This window comes from Platalea leucorodia (assembly GCF_965183815.1).
Source record: "Platalea leucorodia genome assembly, chromosome: W".
Lineage (NCBI taxonomy): Eukaryota > Metazoa > Chordata > Aves > Pelecaniformes > Threskiornithidae > Platalea > Platalea leucorodia.
The window spans coordinates 44,855,207-44,871,846 of NC_138859.1; the positions used below are offsets into that span (position 1 = coordinate 44,855,207).

The 16,640-nt window shown below is 43.4% G+C and overlaps 1 protein-coding gene across 1 annotated transcript in view; it reads left to right on the forward strand.

Moving 5' to 3' along the window:
* LOC309601491 (netrin receptor DCC-like) overlaps nucleotides 1-16,640 on the forward strand; it is a gene marked incomplete at both ends in the record, with an annotated part of 597,648 nt that overhangs the window by 360,902 nt on the left and 220,106 nt on the right. Inside the window, 2 exons of the mRNA XM_082334517.1 lie at nucleotides 2,921-3,075; nucleotides 4,605-4,725. Of these exons, the coding sequence (XP_082190643.1) occupies nucleotides 2,921-3,075; nucleotides 4,605-4,725 (276 nt within the window). The remainder of the gene's footprint in view (nucleotides 1-2,920; nucleotides 3,076-4,604; nucleotides 4,726-16,640) is intronic.

The following is a 16,640-nucleotide window of genomic DNA, read 5'->3' on the forward strand; positions in this document are numbered from 1 at the left end:
ATAAAAAAAGCAAGCACCGAGCTTTCTAGCAGTCTAGAAAAATGCCAGCAATTAAAAAAAAGGGGAGAGAAGTGGGGGGAGAGGAGCAACAGTTCTGGTGGAGGGAGGGAAAAGCTGCTTGCCAGCGGGGTCAGGGTCCTGGAGCCTGTGCGTCGTAAAGAATAACTGGCAGGAATCGATGAATTACCAGTCTATAAATTAATTGCAGGCTTCTGGTGACATCGCAATAAACCACACTAATGAAGATTGAGTAGTTTATGATTTTGTCAGAGCTCTGAAAACTTATATGGTTTGTAAACTACATAGATACTGATGTTTTTGTGTGAGTTTGTTGAATAAATTATACTAGGACTCTAGTAAAAAAAAAAAAAAGTGTTAAAAATTAACATATGAATGTGATTCTGTCTTAAATTTTTTTCTTCAGCTTTTTCTTACCCAAATGGCTTTGTTTCTTTTTCCTGGAGCCATCCTATTGAATGCTGATTCTTCATAACTCCACCACTAAATTGTCTCTTTTTGTATCTCTCTAGCGTAAGCGATACTATTTTTTGAAAAAACCTCTTGATCAGCATCCTAGTTACCGGTATTCTCTTATGAGTGATGTTTTGTTTGAAAAATCATCTACAAAATTTCCTGCCTTGTGGCTGTGTGGTCTGGAGCCCCTGATTTAATGTCTGTCCGGCCGCAGAGCAAGAGCAGCCCAGCCTGGAGCGTTGCCGATCCAAACGCGTGCATCCATCTGAGCCTTTTTGATGGGAAATTAGGCAGCTAAGTTAATCAGGACAGCTCATCAGTTTTAATTTGCACGCGTTGAGTTTGATCCGAACTGGATCGGGAGCTTCTAGGTATCCTAAATTATTAAATATATGGTAAACAAGGACCGATCCGAAAGGGGAATAGAGAAGATGGGGTATGGGAACAGTGCTGGAGGGGCCCAGGGCAGATGCTTAGGTAATTTTAGCTCAAAAGCAGAACCAATAGCGAAAATCAAGAAAATGCTGGCGTAAAAACTTTGCAGCCTTACTTTGATCTGCTTGGGTTTATGCATTATACGCAGTTGTAAAATAAAATAATCTCATGTTCTCGAAAGTATTTCTACCTCATTGCGCACGCAAGTTTGGAGAGCACTCGGGATTAATTGGGAGCGCATGATTGAAGAGGCGATGATGTCTAGGACTCTGTCTTCATTTATTACCAAAGCTGAAAACTCTATTGTCAATTAAAAAAAAAAAAAAAGTTTTGCAGTTAAGGTGATGAAATGCAAACCCTGAGGAACACAATTTTTATGTCTGCCATAGTATTCCTACCGGCCACGGCTTTGGTTGCTTACACAACGCGTTCATACGTTGCAACTGTGTTTTCCTTATTTTCTGTCTCCCCAATGAGACGTTTTGGTCCGATGTGCAAAAAACCCACATTAGTATATTGAGTACTCTATAATAGGCTGCTCTAAATCATACCTAAGTAGACAAGAAAAATGAGGGGTGTACTTTTGCCCTTTCACTGGTAGCTTGGCTAGTAGCACCTCTTAGTGTCCAACTCCTACGAGTTTAAAAACATTTGTGGGTATCACAGGTATTGTAGAAATAGGAACCGGAGGAGAAAAAAATAAAAAACACTGGGAAATTAATCATTTTGTTTGCAGAGAGAAGTTTGAAAACTAGAAAGCACGAAGCCATGTACTAAATCGGAAGCTTGAAATTAAATCCCGAATCGCTCTTTGGGTGAGCGGGGTCCTCCCGGAGCGCCGAGGGAGGCTGCGAAGAAACAGAATTTGATGGCGTAATTGAGGAGCGCGCCGTAATCCTTGCAAACGGGGGGCCTGAGTTAGGCAAGCGTGGGCAGCCTTGATTCGAACGTTTCTTAGCTTCTGTGCAATTTCTTTTGTAATCTTCGCCTTCTTTTAGTTTAGAGGGTTTGGGGGTATTATGGCTTTATAAATACTATAATCAGACATCGGGAGTGATGGCTCAAGAAATACAATTGGATTTTCTGTCTGAAATGATAAGTCATGGATGGTGCTTGGAAATGAATCTATTCTGCCTTCCTGGCAACTATGGATGTTCAAAACAGAGACCACCGTTCCCCTACAAAAACTGGCAAAATGTCCATGTGCCGCCGAGTTCTCGCGTGTGTTTTTCAGTGCGATGCTGGGGGGGGCTCATTAGAAATATGATGTTATTAACAGTTTTCCTCAAATTGCTAATTTCCATCATCCTAGTTTTACAATAATGACGAAATTAAATTAAATTAGCATATCACAGCATACTGAAAAACTGTGAATACATTATAGTAATACAAGGCAACAGATAATTGCTAGCTTAATAAGAATTCATTTTCAGCAAAGATAATTCAACCTTTTTCTTCTTCCAGTCGCTGGGGACAGATTTCCTGCTTATTGATTACCTCCTCATCTTCTATAAACCCAGCTAGAAGTCCTCCTTGGTTATGTGAAAACATCTCTAAATACTTCTAATTCTGTATCGTTTGTCAACGGTCTTGTCTTGTACCTGTGTGTGCCTGTCCATACGTTGACTTGTTGGACCTTGTTACGTACGCAGTTGGCATCTGATCCTTTGAAAAGAGCGAGATTTTATTACCCTATCCTCACTTAGTGAGAATTATATATATATTTTGTTATACATAAGCCTTACGTGCCTTCTAAGTTGAGGTTTTAATTCTTTTGGCAAAAACAAAGATGTTAACATCAACGGTTTGAGCGTATTTTCTAGAATAAATGCTTTCCCTAGTATTTAATTTTTAATAGGCTCAGTGTTAAAGAGAATAAATTGACTTACAGATATGTTTTCTATTTATGTCTAATATTCTTCAGGCTTATTGAAATTATTTACTTGCTAAGCCTTAATTTATATCCACTCGTTGCCACTTTCATTTTTTTTTTTTCCCATCTTTTTTGCAGTTCCACCGTGGTTTTTAATTCGCCCTTCAAACCTTTATGCCTACGAGAGTATGGATATTGAGTTTGAATGTGCCGTGTCTGGCAAGCCTGCTCCTACGGTGGAGTGGATCAAGAATGGAGAAGTGGTCATTCCCAGCGACTATTTTCAGATAGTGGTAATTATCTGGCTTTTACTTATTAGAAATTTTATTTTTTTGACTAAGTTGTGAAATGTATTCTGATATTTGATCTGATCATTGCCATCATAAAAATTATAGGTCTTCCCAAAGAAAACAAAATTTCTGCTGTCCCCTAACACAAATAAGGCACGTTGAGCTGTGTTAGGTCAAGTATGTTGACATTGTCTCCCAGTTTTAGTGAGAGCTGAACCTGGTCTTCTCATGGAGAAGTAACAGTGTCAGGTCGTACTCTGAGTTGCTATTAATAATACCGTTTACCACGTGTTAATGACTTCCCTTACCGACCATTTGTCGCTGGTGAACAAAAATAGTAGATCTCTTCTCCAAGGAAATTGTAGGGCTTAAAAACAGTGAGGATCATTTGACGTAATTACAACTTTTCAGAGAGAATTGTTGTGCACCCTACCCAAAGTAACATCCCCAGCCAGGACTCCAACCTCTTTTAGTTTAAATGTCACTGTTATATGGGCTACGAATTCATGCTGTTTTCTAAACGGGTTGATTTAGCTGGCCTCTCCGGAAAGCAGTGTCACTTGGAAGTGAGCCGAGATGTTGGGGAACACCCCTGAAAACTTCAGCCACTATGAAGATGTCCATAGGCCACGAGGTGCCGCTTGTTCAGAGACGTGGCTTGCTTCACCGCTTTCTAATTTTTCACCTTGTAACAAATAATATTGATTATCATCCTGTCTTTTAATTACCTATCCAAAAAAAAAAAAAGGTTCTTTCTCATGTGGTTTTCATGCAGGATAGACTTATTCTGCCATATACAAGAGCAAATTCAATCTTTTTTTTTTTATACATCATTGCTTATTAGAAAGCATCCAGAAGCTCTCCAAGGAAAGGACAGCTCTATTGCTGTCGCGGTTGTGTGGTGGAAGCGATAGAAAATTATTTCACTTCATAGTTAACGGAAGGTACGTTTCAGCCAGAGCATATCCCTCACTTGAGATTTTTTACTCAACATAATTGGTTTCTGCTTGTGCTAACAGAAATTAAAAGTTAAATCTGTTTCAAATGAAGTAAGCGTAGAGTGACCTTTTCTTGAGGATCTCCAGGCCTCAAGCCATAAGGAGGGTTTGACCTTCAGAACAGTATTTGTTCAAAGATGCAGAAGTTGAAAGTTCTTCTAAATCTCCCCTGCAGCAAAGGGCCAGGACAAAATTCAGAGCGCTACTCGAGCGATGGCTGTAATTTGGAGCTTAAGTCTTGAGAAGGGCGTCGGACAGACTCTGTGCAGGAAAGGGAACTCACCCTTGGGCCGTAGGCACCATCAAACAAAATGCAAAGACCGCAAGGCGTCGAGAGAGTCCTGATGAAAGGGCTTATGGATACAGCCCTCTAAGGACCAGGGCTGTGTAAGCTGGAGCTGAGATTACGTACACAGTACCATGTTTCGCAGAATAGCTGTTCTGGAAAGGTTTTATAATTCACATTCACTTTGGACGGTGTTTTTCTAATTAATTCTCTCCCCTTCCTTTCTTTCTCTTTTGCTGTTTCTCTAGGGTGGCAGCAACTTACGGATTCTGGGCTTGGTAAAGTCAGATGAAGGTTTTTATCAGTGTGTAGCTGAAAATGAAGCTGGAAATGCACAGGCCAGTGCACAGCTAATCATCCCAGAGCCTGGTAAGATGCGAAGGACGAACAGAATTGTAGATGTAATTAATGCTATTAACATAAAAATCCCAAATGAGCAGCTACTATTCTTTACTCCCTCTTACTTATCCAGCTGGCTGGCTGTAGTTAAAAGCGTGTCCAAGCTATCAGATAGCTTGAGGCATTTTGTTCGCTGGGGCAATTACAAATGCTGGCCTTGGTTCTAGAAGTGACTCTGGAGGCCAACTAAACCTGCATCAAGAGCCAACGGCAACGTCTTACTGTCTGGCGGTGGGCTTTGTCCTGCTGAAGTGTGAGAAGGTGATCACAAATGGGTGAGGTGATGGAAGAAAGTAGCCCATAAGCAAATAGAGAATTATATTGTACGTAGTTCTGCATTGAGCCGTTGTAGAACGTTTGTCTTGGGGAAAGGGAAGGGAAGAAAAAGAGCAGTTTGGCAGTGCGGTGTCAAGTGCAGCCAGCTGTTGAGATCAGAAGGTTTTTGTCTACGTGCTGGAAGGATGAAATTTTGTTGTTGTTGTTGTTGTTGCTCTGAAATTAATAGGTGTTTGGTTTTATGGACTGCACTGTGCAGCAGCATAAGTGTTTACTGCTTTATGGGTTTTTAAGTAACAGAAAGATGTCTTCATCTTAAGCTAGATGATATGTAAAACATGGATAAAAGCCTGTCAAAGTTTCTGGGTTGTAAATGATTAATGACCTGCGCTGGGCTGCAGGTTACACCTCCTGCTTCTCATGGATTATGCCAGTAAGCGGAGAACAAGAGAGCATGCCGAAGCGTTGTTCGTTCTGCGATTTGGACTGGGAAGAGCAGAATCTTGGTAGGCCACAAATACTCAATCGAGACAGCCCTACAGTTAATCAGCCTGGTAGCTCGTACCGTAGAATTTCTTTGGGAAATCCCTTGAAAAGTTTCCACACCGCATCAGTGTGAAGTTTTAAAGCTTTGCCAAAAATCTGGCCTTCTGGAAATAGAGAAATAAGCATGGCCGTGGTCCTCGTTCTTGTTAGCTGCAGCAGTCTGACTCTTAAGGATTCCTGTCTGAACACTGAGCAGGAATGTTTGCTGAGATCCATCAGAGTTCACTCCTGCAAGCTGCTGTGTTACGAGCACTATTTTCCAGCGTGGTTCCAGGCAGCGCGGAGGGAGGTGGCGGTACCGCGTGGCCATAGCCGAGATCATCTGGTAGGCAAAAGTGAGGAGTAAGCACCACTGGAAGCCTCAGATCCCCAGTTTGCAAAGTCCCCTTTCATGCAAGTACTTAAGGCGAATGAAAATGGGAACAGGGCTAAGGTTTCTCCCTCTGTTTTCTGTCGTGGTCCCGAATGAATGGCTGAAATTGGATTTTGCACATCTTTGAAGCTCTCCTCCCTCTTATTCCTTCTCCCTTGAGTTTCAGCATCTCCTTTATAAACCTCTTTTCTTTATTTGCTCTCCACTGCCTGAAAGCAACTCCAGTAGCAACTGGGGAATTGTCAGAGACCTCTCAGCTCCTCTCTGCCTCTTACCTAGATGCTCATGCCGCAGACGCTTTGCAGCCATGAAGCTATGCAGCTTAGTGGGAGATGCAGGAGGGGCGTAAATGGAGAAGAAATATAATGTCCATAGAGTCATTATTATGATCCTCCTCCTGCTAGCGCGACCCTCCAGCCTGCTCTGCAGTGCTAATTGGCTACCTGAGGTTGGTGGTTGGCTATCGGGATCAAGAAGCAGATATTTATTTGGGTTCCCACCTTCGTACGTGCCCTCCGCCTGGATCTTGCCAGATGAGCGTTTCCCTCTGTCCAGTCGCCAGAGGTGGTGATGAGGTTATCTTCCCTTAGGGATGAATGTGAAAACGAGAAGGCACTTACCAACTAGATTTCACTGGCAGAAAAAAGACGTCTCTGTGATACGGAGGAAGGCTGGCTGGGATCATCATCCCGCTCGGAAATAACCCGCTCCGCTTCACATCTCACCGTGGGGAGGTGCGGAGTTGTTTTGCCTTTGGTTTTCATTCGTTTTCTTGCTGCTTTCTTTTAAGCCGAATCTCCCGTTCGGTTTGTGGACTTGAATTATGGTTACACGTGTGAACATCTGAAGGAAACAGGCCATCTCCTGCTGTAGTGGGGTTTAATCTGGCGCTAGGATCATCCTGGGGGAAACTGGATAACTCATTGCTGCTCCCGGCTAGTCAGAGCAAGTGAAATGCTGTCCGTGAATTTTACGGTCTGTGTTGCTGTTTATTATGTTTGGCATTGGATTAAAATTAAAATAGACGAAAATGAAAAGAAAATCCTAAAGAGCTACGGGACACCATTGTAAACTGTCTCCGTTTCCCTTTTTAAGTGATGGATTACTTTTTTCTGGCTATTTAATCAGATCTTCAAACAATGCCGCTCCAACTCCTCCGAGATGAAGGGAGGGCCAGCAAGCACAGATGGCGGAGAAGCCAGCTATAAATACAAATGAAGCGGTGGGGCGAGCCGTGGCAGGAGGAACGTAGCCCCCTCTGCTTTGGTTTTGTTGGGCCACGCTCGGCACGCGTTTGGTGCTTAGCTTAAGCTCCGCCTGGCACCGCCGAGTAGCCGGGGCCTGGCCGGGGGGCTTCGCCAGGCGACGACCCAGCAGAGCCCACGCTTGCTGTTGGTGTGTTTTTATGAGACCCCAATGAAGTTTCAATATACTCATTAATAGCTATCATCCCTTTCTGCAGCCGTTAATAAGGCTCTGTTACTAGGGGTATAAATGGAGAAATGTTGAAGGCTTGTTTATTTATTTTATTTATTGAAAATAATTTGGACCATCCAGTGGGCTAAATATGTTGTGTATGTTCTTTTGGGGGATTTTGGAAGTTTTATTCAGGTGGAAGGGTATAATCAGGCTGATTGCTCCTACTACCGGTGGTGTTACGCGGACGTGTAGATTCACATCCACTCCTGACCGCCTTTAACTGTAGGACCTGAAGTAGCAGCACATAAGTTGGCATTAAAGCAAGTATAAATGAGCTCAGATTGAGACCAAATACACCCCTTGTAAAGGCTGTGATGCTAAATTGGAATTAGACAATACTGAAATGAGAAGTGAAAGCCAAACGGGCTGTGAGCTCACGCAGATAATAGCTTCCACTTTTAGTATTCCAGATGTGGCTATGGGATGCTCAAAACTATTTTGATGTGTGTTGCTTAGACTATAAAAAGCCAACGAGCTCCCTGAGAAATATAAAATTTCTGTCCTTTTAAACTGAGGTTATGACTGGAGAGGCGTTGTGCTTAATAGTGTATTATGCATTAGAGTGAAATAAGTGATAGTAGATGGTCTGCAGTACATGGATTAGTCCATAAATCAAAGTACATTTGTGGATTCCAGCACACTTGGGGAAAAGGCGCTTGGGATCGTTTCTTCTCCTTTTTCCATTCTTTCCCTTAACAACTTTAACGTTACCCTCTTTGGAAGAGATTGCTCACCAGTTTATAACAAGAAAAAAAAAAAGGCAACTTTAAATGCTTCTTATTTCTGTAAAAACAGAGCAAATGAGCCAGATTTAAGGATGTCAGTTCTCTCATCTCCAGCACACACATTCTGGGTTTCTCGGGCCACTCTGCCTCTTGGCTTCTTCTATTTCTGCTCCCTAACTCTGCTCAAGGGCGGTGGACTTTATACGGTCTACGGGAATGTGGGATCATATTGAGCAGGGACCAGGAATAAAGCTGACAGTATGTATTTCGGGTTACATGTACTGGAAAACAAATTGTCAGCAAGAAAAAGCAGATGAAAGAGAGCTCAGCTGACTGTCGTCTTTTTATAACTGTATAAAACCTGTTATTTGCACACCTAGGAAATGAATAGAGAACAGCGTGGTGGTGAGTGATGGACATGCATAACTTCAGATGAGGAGAGTGTCCCAGAGGAAAATCTTCCTATAAAGAGCTCCCAGACAGTTGTTTGCTTTATGCCGGTGGCTTCTCACAGATCCATCCTTCAGATATTCACGAGATGTGTGGAGGGATTGTTTTATTCTAGCAGGTGAAAGATCAGGTAAAGACAGCCCTGAAATAATCAACGTGTGTATACAGTAGGATAATTATTATGTTCCTGCAATAAATTCCTTGCTAGAAAAATCTTCAGCTTAGGAAGACACCCTTTCCCAGAGGCCGGTAAAAGTGGTGTAAATCAGTCTTCGCTCTCGGCGTTATAAGCGGTAGCTAATTTGGCAAACGAGGCAACAAAAAACGAACTCTTACGCGGCATAACTAACCAGCACCTGGGCTGCTTGCGCTGCCGCGCAAGGAGGGGCCGCGGCGCCAGAATTAGATGAAGAAGGGATTGCCTGCCCACCCACGGATGATCTCCAGATGTTTGAGGATGTCCAGAGATGGACGTTGCGGGGAGACGGGGAAGGGTAGAGAGAGCTGAAGCTCGGGGGTGGCCTGGTCCTCGATGGCTGGTCCCCATCGAGCGGGTGTTTAACGCCGAGCCCTGCTGCTCAGGCTCCGCTTTCTGCACCAATCACTTTGTCGGTTTTGTCACGTACTTTTTCTTTCTTTTGAATTCCTCTACTCACAAGTTGCGTAGCTCCTTCTCATGTCAGATTTTCAGCTTAGCAGCTAGCGGATTTCACGTTTTTTGCATGTGCAAAATCTCTGCGAAGACTTTGCATTTCCATCTAATAAGGCTTGGATTGGGAAATCTGTGAATTACTTTTCTTTGCTAAAGCAACAGGGGTTGACTCAAATAATTTTCAAGAACCTTTCTCTCTCCCTGAATTCTTATTACAAAACCGTTCTGTGAGGCACCATTTCCCCTCCCTTTATTATCATAAGTATTGTTTGGTATTATTTATAATTATATATTCTATTACTTATTAGTTATTATTTATAATTATAGTATAGTATTAGTTATAATTACTTCCCCATTAAAAAAACAACCACAAAATAAAATCTATCTCTATACTAAGAAACTGAGCTAGTGTCGGCATCAAAACTTTAGATTTTTAGTCCTTGGAAGTCTGTTGGAAAGCCAAACCACGTGCATTAATCTTGCTTATGGTAAGCCTTAAAATTAATCTGAAATAAACCCCATTATTTCAAATATCAGGAAAAACAGACGGGTGTTTTTTTTTTGTTTTTTTTTTTTTTTTTAACAATTGGTAAAACAGTGAAGAAGTAGTGATGAGGAATGCTCTTTATTAGAAATTTTAAAAAGAGGTTGGGTAGATGTATCTTTGTGCTAATAATCCCGATCCTGCCTTCGCAGAGGAAGCTGGGATGTGCCGTCTCTTCAGTCTGCTCTTTATACCCTGAATTAGAAACAGCAAATTTCAGAGCTACTTCACATTGTGTAGGCAGAGACAGAGCAGAAGAAAGAAGTGAGAGACTATTTCGAGATCCCACTCATAAATTTCAGAGTAGAAAATACATATATATATATATATAGGGTTTTTTTCCCCTCTAATGCAGAGAATGGTGGTTCTACTGGGATATGGAAATGTATTTATTTTCTGAAGGCTTATTTAGTCATGTGGTGCAAGTTGTACCGACCATATGGACTAAATAAAAGAGCGTGGGGGCAAAGTCCTGCACTGGACCAAGGACCCTTCACACTGCCAAGCTGATGGCTCGCTCGCTGCCTCTGGTTTGGACATTGCCAGGTAGCTCTTGGCTAGCAAATTTGTGCGTGGCTCCAGGGTGCTGTTCAAGGTTTTATGCTGTAAAAGCTGTGCTCTACTGAGCTGGAACACAACCCGGAGTATTTAAGACGCTTTGAAATGAAAGAAATCATGCAAAGTTGTAAATATGCCTTAGGGATATGAGGTGTAACCTTCCATGGGATGCAGCTCCAAGGATGATGTAGCCCAGACGTGACCATTTCTTCTCGAAGGTGAGGTGACAGCCGTGGGGGGCTGTGCCTGGTGGCTCGGGACCCTGGTGGAATTTAACGTGCTGTATCGCCATCGTGCCTGGAGCCCCACCACTGGTGATGGCCAAAGAGGTGCTTCAGGGGAAACTGCTGGCAGCACAAAGCGGTAAAAGCACCTGATGCCCAGGGATGGGGAGAAGAATAACCTCCTGAACCGCAGTGTCGGGATTTTTTGTGTTGAAACAAGAGATTTAACGTCCTTATTTTGGTATGCACAACTGGTAAGCTGCTCGCATTTATTGCACCGCATAAGCAGTAATAATCATGATAATGGTAAGAATAAATTTTGTTTATATGCTTTTATGGTGGGCTTTGCCATAATATTATGACACCTTACCGGGGATTTACAACAGATGTATGCAAAAATGCAAAGTCAGCAGAATATTTTTCTACTTTAAAAAAAACAATGTTGGTATATAAAGGCCATCCTAAAAACAGTAGAGGTGTTTAGAAGACACCTCTAGATAGATGCACTGCAAGGGATCTTGGAAGACTTTTGGAGCTTCTGTCTTTGCAGGTCTTTAAGAACAAGTTAAGTAAACATCTGTTAGGGATGATTTTAATCTGGCCACGGGGTGGAGGAAAGGATTAGTTGGGTTCATGAGATCATGTCTGGTTCTGCTTTCCACTGATCTAGTGAACACGGCTGGAAAGTTTGGACTGTAATGGATTCTGGAAGATGCGGTTAGAGATGCGTGATCTTGTTTTAAAAATACTGATCTAAAAATTGATGGCTTTGTTCTGTAAGAGCTATAATGGTTTATAATGTTTTTTATAATGGTTTGCTGGAGTGTGTCCAAAGAAGGGCAATGAAGTTGGTGAAGGATCTAGAGCACAAGTCTTATGAGGAGAGGCTGAGGGAGCTGGGGTTGTTTAGTCTGGAGAAGAGGAGGCTGAGGGGAGCCCTCATCGCTCTCTGCAACGGCCTGAAAGGAGGCGGGAGCCGGGGGGGTCGGTCTCTGCTCCCCAGGAACAAGCGATGGGACGAGAGGGAACGGCCTCAAGCTGCGCCAGGGCAGGTTTGGGTTGGGTATTGGGAAAAACTTCTTCCCCCAAAGGGCTGTCAGGCCCTGGCCCAGGCTGCCCAGGGCAGGGGTTGAGTCTCCATTCCTGGAGGTATTTAAGAGATAGGTAGACGTGGTGCTCGAGGACATGGTTTAGCGGTGGGCTTGGCAGTGCTGGGTTAACGGTTGGACTCGATGATCTTAAGGGTCTTTTCCAACCTTAACGATTCTGTGATTCTATGAAAAGCCTGGCAGCTGGGTTTCTACACCACCAGAGTCTCCTGTGAAGCTCAGGAGATGAGCTTCTGTGCCAGAGTCACTCTGCTTTCCCCCGACTGAGTGAAATTGCAGTGCAGGCAAAATTTTGAACGTTCGGACAGTCGGGGAGAAATTCAGCAAGAGGGAGGCCCTGGTCTGGGGAGAGGGGTCATGTGAGAGCGTGGTGAGACCAGATGATGTCTCCTGGTCTGAAGCAGGGTGTCTCTCCTCTTGTTGATGGATGTATTCCTATGCAATGTCGGGTATTGTGGGGTGAGATGTTTCTCAGCTGTGCTGGAGCCGCCTTGCTGCATGTGAAAGACCTGGGTAAGGTGAACAAGGATGAGTTTTTATAGATAGCTTCAACGGGAGAGAGAAGAGTGCAGCCCAAAATTAATGGTCCTGTCCTAAGTAGGAGGGGTGTGCTCGTAGCTTTTGCAAGTCTGAGACGGGAAGCAGTTGGACCTGGACGTTCCCCATCCCTGCGGAGCGCTGCTGATGGGTGACTGCTGTGCGGCGTGGGAGACTTCACTGCTTTCGCCTTGGGTTTTGGGTCGCGTGTCTCTTTTGGCAGCGCTAACGTACCCTCGATGAGACGGGCGACGCGCCAGTGCCCGAGGCAGGCAAGGAGCTCTCAAGGGTTGGGTGCAGGTTTGTACGACCAGGGAGAGAAGTGAGCCAGGAGCTTCTGGGAGAAATTGAAGTATTTGGGGAGCTCTCATGCCTTCAGCAGTCAACAGCAGATGAGCGCGGGATTGACATTTTAGAAGCCATTTTTGTATTTACCTCAGTCATCTAAGGTGTCAGTTAGACACCTAAGAATATTTGTGCTTCCTGAATCATTTATGAACGTGTTTGTGCTTTCTTTAAAAACCAAAAACATACATTTAAAGAGTGATCCAACCACAAAGGTTCTGTGAAGACATGATAGAATTTTACAGAATATACTGGGAAACCTATTGCATGTAAGAGAGAAAGAGCTGTTGTCGATACTCTGACAGGAACACAACTATGTATTAAAATAGATTTAGGATAATTTGAAAAAAAGACAGAGAAGGGTAATAGTCTCATATAATGCTATTAATGATTTAAAATCCAGCCTTACCGTGATTTTTTTTTGTCTTTAATAAAGGATATATGTTGATAAATAATAATCATGGGAAACTGGAGTACAATTAGGGTTTAAGTGGTGTTAATTAAAATATCACTTACTGTATATTGACTTTACATGGTAATGTCAGAATAATCACCAGATAGAATGAATAACTGCACAATTAGTTCCAAGACTTTGAGGTCTGTTAGAATTTAATTTGGCAGAATAGCAGAACTGAAATGACTATGTTATAAATATGGAAGGTGATGTACTTTTTAGTCCTATATGAGTTTGGTGCAGATAACGGAATATGACGACTTCATACAGGATCTCTTACTATGAGTATTTTATCAGGCTTGTGGGTTTTTGTTGGTTTTTTTTAAACCTTGAAAAGGAGATTTTGGTTTTCACAAGTGTTGTGTGAACGACTAGGCTTGCAGACAAGAAAGCTTCATTTTTCCTGGTAGGAATTTGAGTGCAAAGACAACAGGTTTTCATGAACAGCTCATTGAAGAGGAGCTCATTGAAGAGTTGCTCATTTGGATTTGGCATAACCTCAGCGTTTTATGTTTTCACGAGAGTGATGCAACGTATTACGCAGTGAAGTGATGCTGTAGAAAAATCCCTAAAAGGTGCTGAGTCAAATTCTGAAGAAGCTGGAATCGGAGGTGAGGTCGGCTCAGTCTCAGCATGCGGGTGGGCTGTGGGTATCTGCTCCGACCTGGGTCTAGCGCTTGTGGATCTTCTTCCCCTCAGCTCTGCGTGGAGCAGCCCCCGTCTTCTGTTCTCCAAAGGTTGGTGGGTTTGTTTTCTTCCCTGGTTTGTGAACGTCAGACTCCTTGGCGGCTTAAAGGAAGCTATATGTGTCTATATATAGCCGTATATCTATGTAATTGAATTTCGTACTTATAAAGGGGAAGAGTCACTGTGCATGTGGTCTACATGTGAAAGTGGTTTGGGTTTTAGGGTTTTTTTAGGTTTTTTTGGTTTTGTTTTGGTTTGGTTTTTTTTACACATAAAAGTGACTTGAGTAGACTGTGAAGATGTGGTAGCCTATTTGTATCTTTATTTTAAAGGTATCAGGTGATCAAGAATTTAAGAGACCTCAGGTGTATTAATGCACTCGATTTAATTATTAAAGAGAGCATCAGTGGCAGCTGATCTTACAAATGTGGGAAAAGAAGAAACTAAATGAAAATTGAGGGAGACTGCAGCTCCTGCAAGGAGGCCTGCTGTGACTCCACTGGCACTGGTGGAGGGGGATTTACTGTTCAGGAGAGGTGACAGCACAAGTTTCAGAGAAGCCGTGGTCGTTCTTGAATGTACGTGTAGGCTCGGAGGGTTGGCCATAGGCCAAGATGCTTCTGCCCTTATTTCCAGGGAAATACCTGCAGCCTGAGTTTCAACAATTTAATAGTAAGTTGTTAGGGGACTCTACTGGACTTGGCAGCTTGCGTGGACATGGACTTTCTCCCTTTAAACCACCTCGAAAGAAGGAATTGGGAGAAAAATATGGAGAAAAGCCTTAGAGAGGAAAGACAGACCGGTGCCTCCACTGCTAGTCTGACCCTGGTGTGACAAAGGTTTTGCCACAAACCTCCCAGTAACTCACTGGGATGCCTACCGATCGAATGAGTTCAATAGTATTTGCCTGTTTATCAATGGTGTCCTAAAAATAGCTACATTAGAAAGGATGAGGTGTTCATATATTCTGTAGCTGGACGGTGGCTAGGTATTTAGAATCATAGAATCGTTAAGGTTGGAAAAGACCCTTAAGATCATCGAGTCCAACCATTAACCCAGCACTGCCAAGCCCACCACTAAACCATGTCCTCGAGCACCACGTCTACCCGTCCTTTAAATACCTCCAGGGATGGGGACTCAACCCCTGCCCTGGGCAGCCTGGGCCAGGGCCTGACAGCCCTTTTGGTGAAGAAGTTTTTCCCAATATCCAACCCAAACCTGCCCTGGCGCAGCTTGAGGTCGTTCCCTCTCGTCCCATCGCTTGTTCCTGGGGAGCAGAGACCGACCTCCCCGGCTCCAGCCTCCTTTCAGGCCGTTGCAGAGAGCGATGAGGGCTCCCCTCAGCCTCCTCTTCTCCAGGCTGAGCCCCCCCAGCTCCCTCAGCCGCTCCTCATAAGATAATAATTTAGGTTATTTAGGAGTTGTCCACCTCTGTACGGCTCACGTCCTTCTAGCCTAGATCATTTGGCCGTGCGTAGCTGGGTGTTTCATCTCTGGCTTCTGGCTTCACCTGCCACTTCGCAAGCCAGAGTGCGCTTAATTTTTAAGTTAACTCCTCTCTTTGTCATCTCTTTTCCCCCTTTTGCAGGTGCTCATTTTTCCCTAAACACAACAGTTTCCTTTAGAAGCGTAGATGAAGTTACACTGCAGGGTTCAGGAGTAATAAGGTCAGGACATGCATTGTCTGCAGTCCCGAGCGCTGATGGCTTTTTATATGTAGCGCGCTACCTTGTCACCTTCCCGGCAGAAACCCATTTGCTGAGCTGCCATTTGATCAACGATAAGAAAGGGTAAGAAATAGCTGAATGTGTTCGGTTTATGGGGAAACAGCAAATTAATCTTTGGGCATATTTGTAAGCGATACTAACTTTCTATCTTTGCTCCCCGAGGGAAAGATTTAGGGAAAAGAACCCCCAAACATGTAGACTTGCATGCGGCCCTGTTTAGGAAACTGCTAGACATTACGTTGATTTTATTAGCACCTACAACTCAATAAAAGATTGTAAGCTTTGCCATCCCTGCGTACACGTGTTTGTGTGTGCTCTCCTGTGTGCAAAAAGTAATTTTTCCATGTTGCCAAAGCCGAGCCTGGGAGGGAATTAAAAGAGGACGGGCAAACTTTGGCTCTTCGCCACCTGGAACAAAATCCATTTGATTCACCCTGGCTATCCTTGTTTATAGTGTTAAATATAGACTAAATAGTTTAATATGGATTTATGTAATGAGCTCACAAATTGATTTTGCAGCGCAAGCTCTGTTTAGAGTTCAGGAGCAGACAGTCTCTTGTTAAGATCAAAGCAGCGAGCACGGGCTTGGGGGCAAAGAGGATGATTTTCTTTCTTTCTTTCGGTTCTGATGTTGGCTCAGACCTATTAGGACTTTCTCTGTTTGTATGTTTATTTACATCTGTGGGATCAGAGAGTAATAAGGGGGGGGAAAGAAAATTAACATAGAAAAATCGCAAAAGAACGCACCTTCTGCAGGCTCCTAAGGGAGGAAGCAGGCACGTTTCTTCTAGGAATGCAAATGTCTTCTCTGAGTGACAGAAGAAAAAAAAAAAAGACAACAGGCTTCTCCTCCCTTTCCTCTCCTCCATCTCTTCCTTCTCTCCCATTCCCCCTCCCATCATTTAGGAATAATTTCATGCCCCTTGTTTAAACATTAATTATTTAGCTCGAGTGATTTGCTAATAATTTGCAGAATGAAATTTCTTGGAAGTTTAGGAGATGAATCGCTGAGATGGCGTGCATCTTTCATCTACCCCTTCCCCTGTCTGGCTCAGTGGCCTCGGTTAGATGTAATTGTAATTGGTGTCTGGGTTGGGATGACAGTGTCAGCCTATCATTTCAGGGTTTAGAGCTGTACATTGGATAGCCAGATTTGTAATTATAATGTGCTTTACTCCTATTTATATTCAGCAACGTTC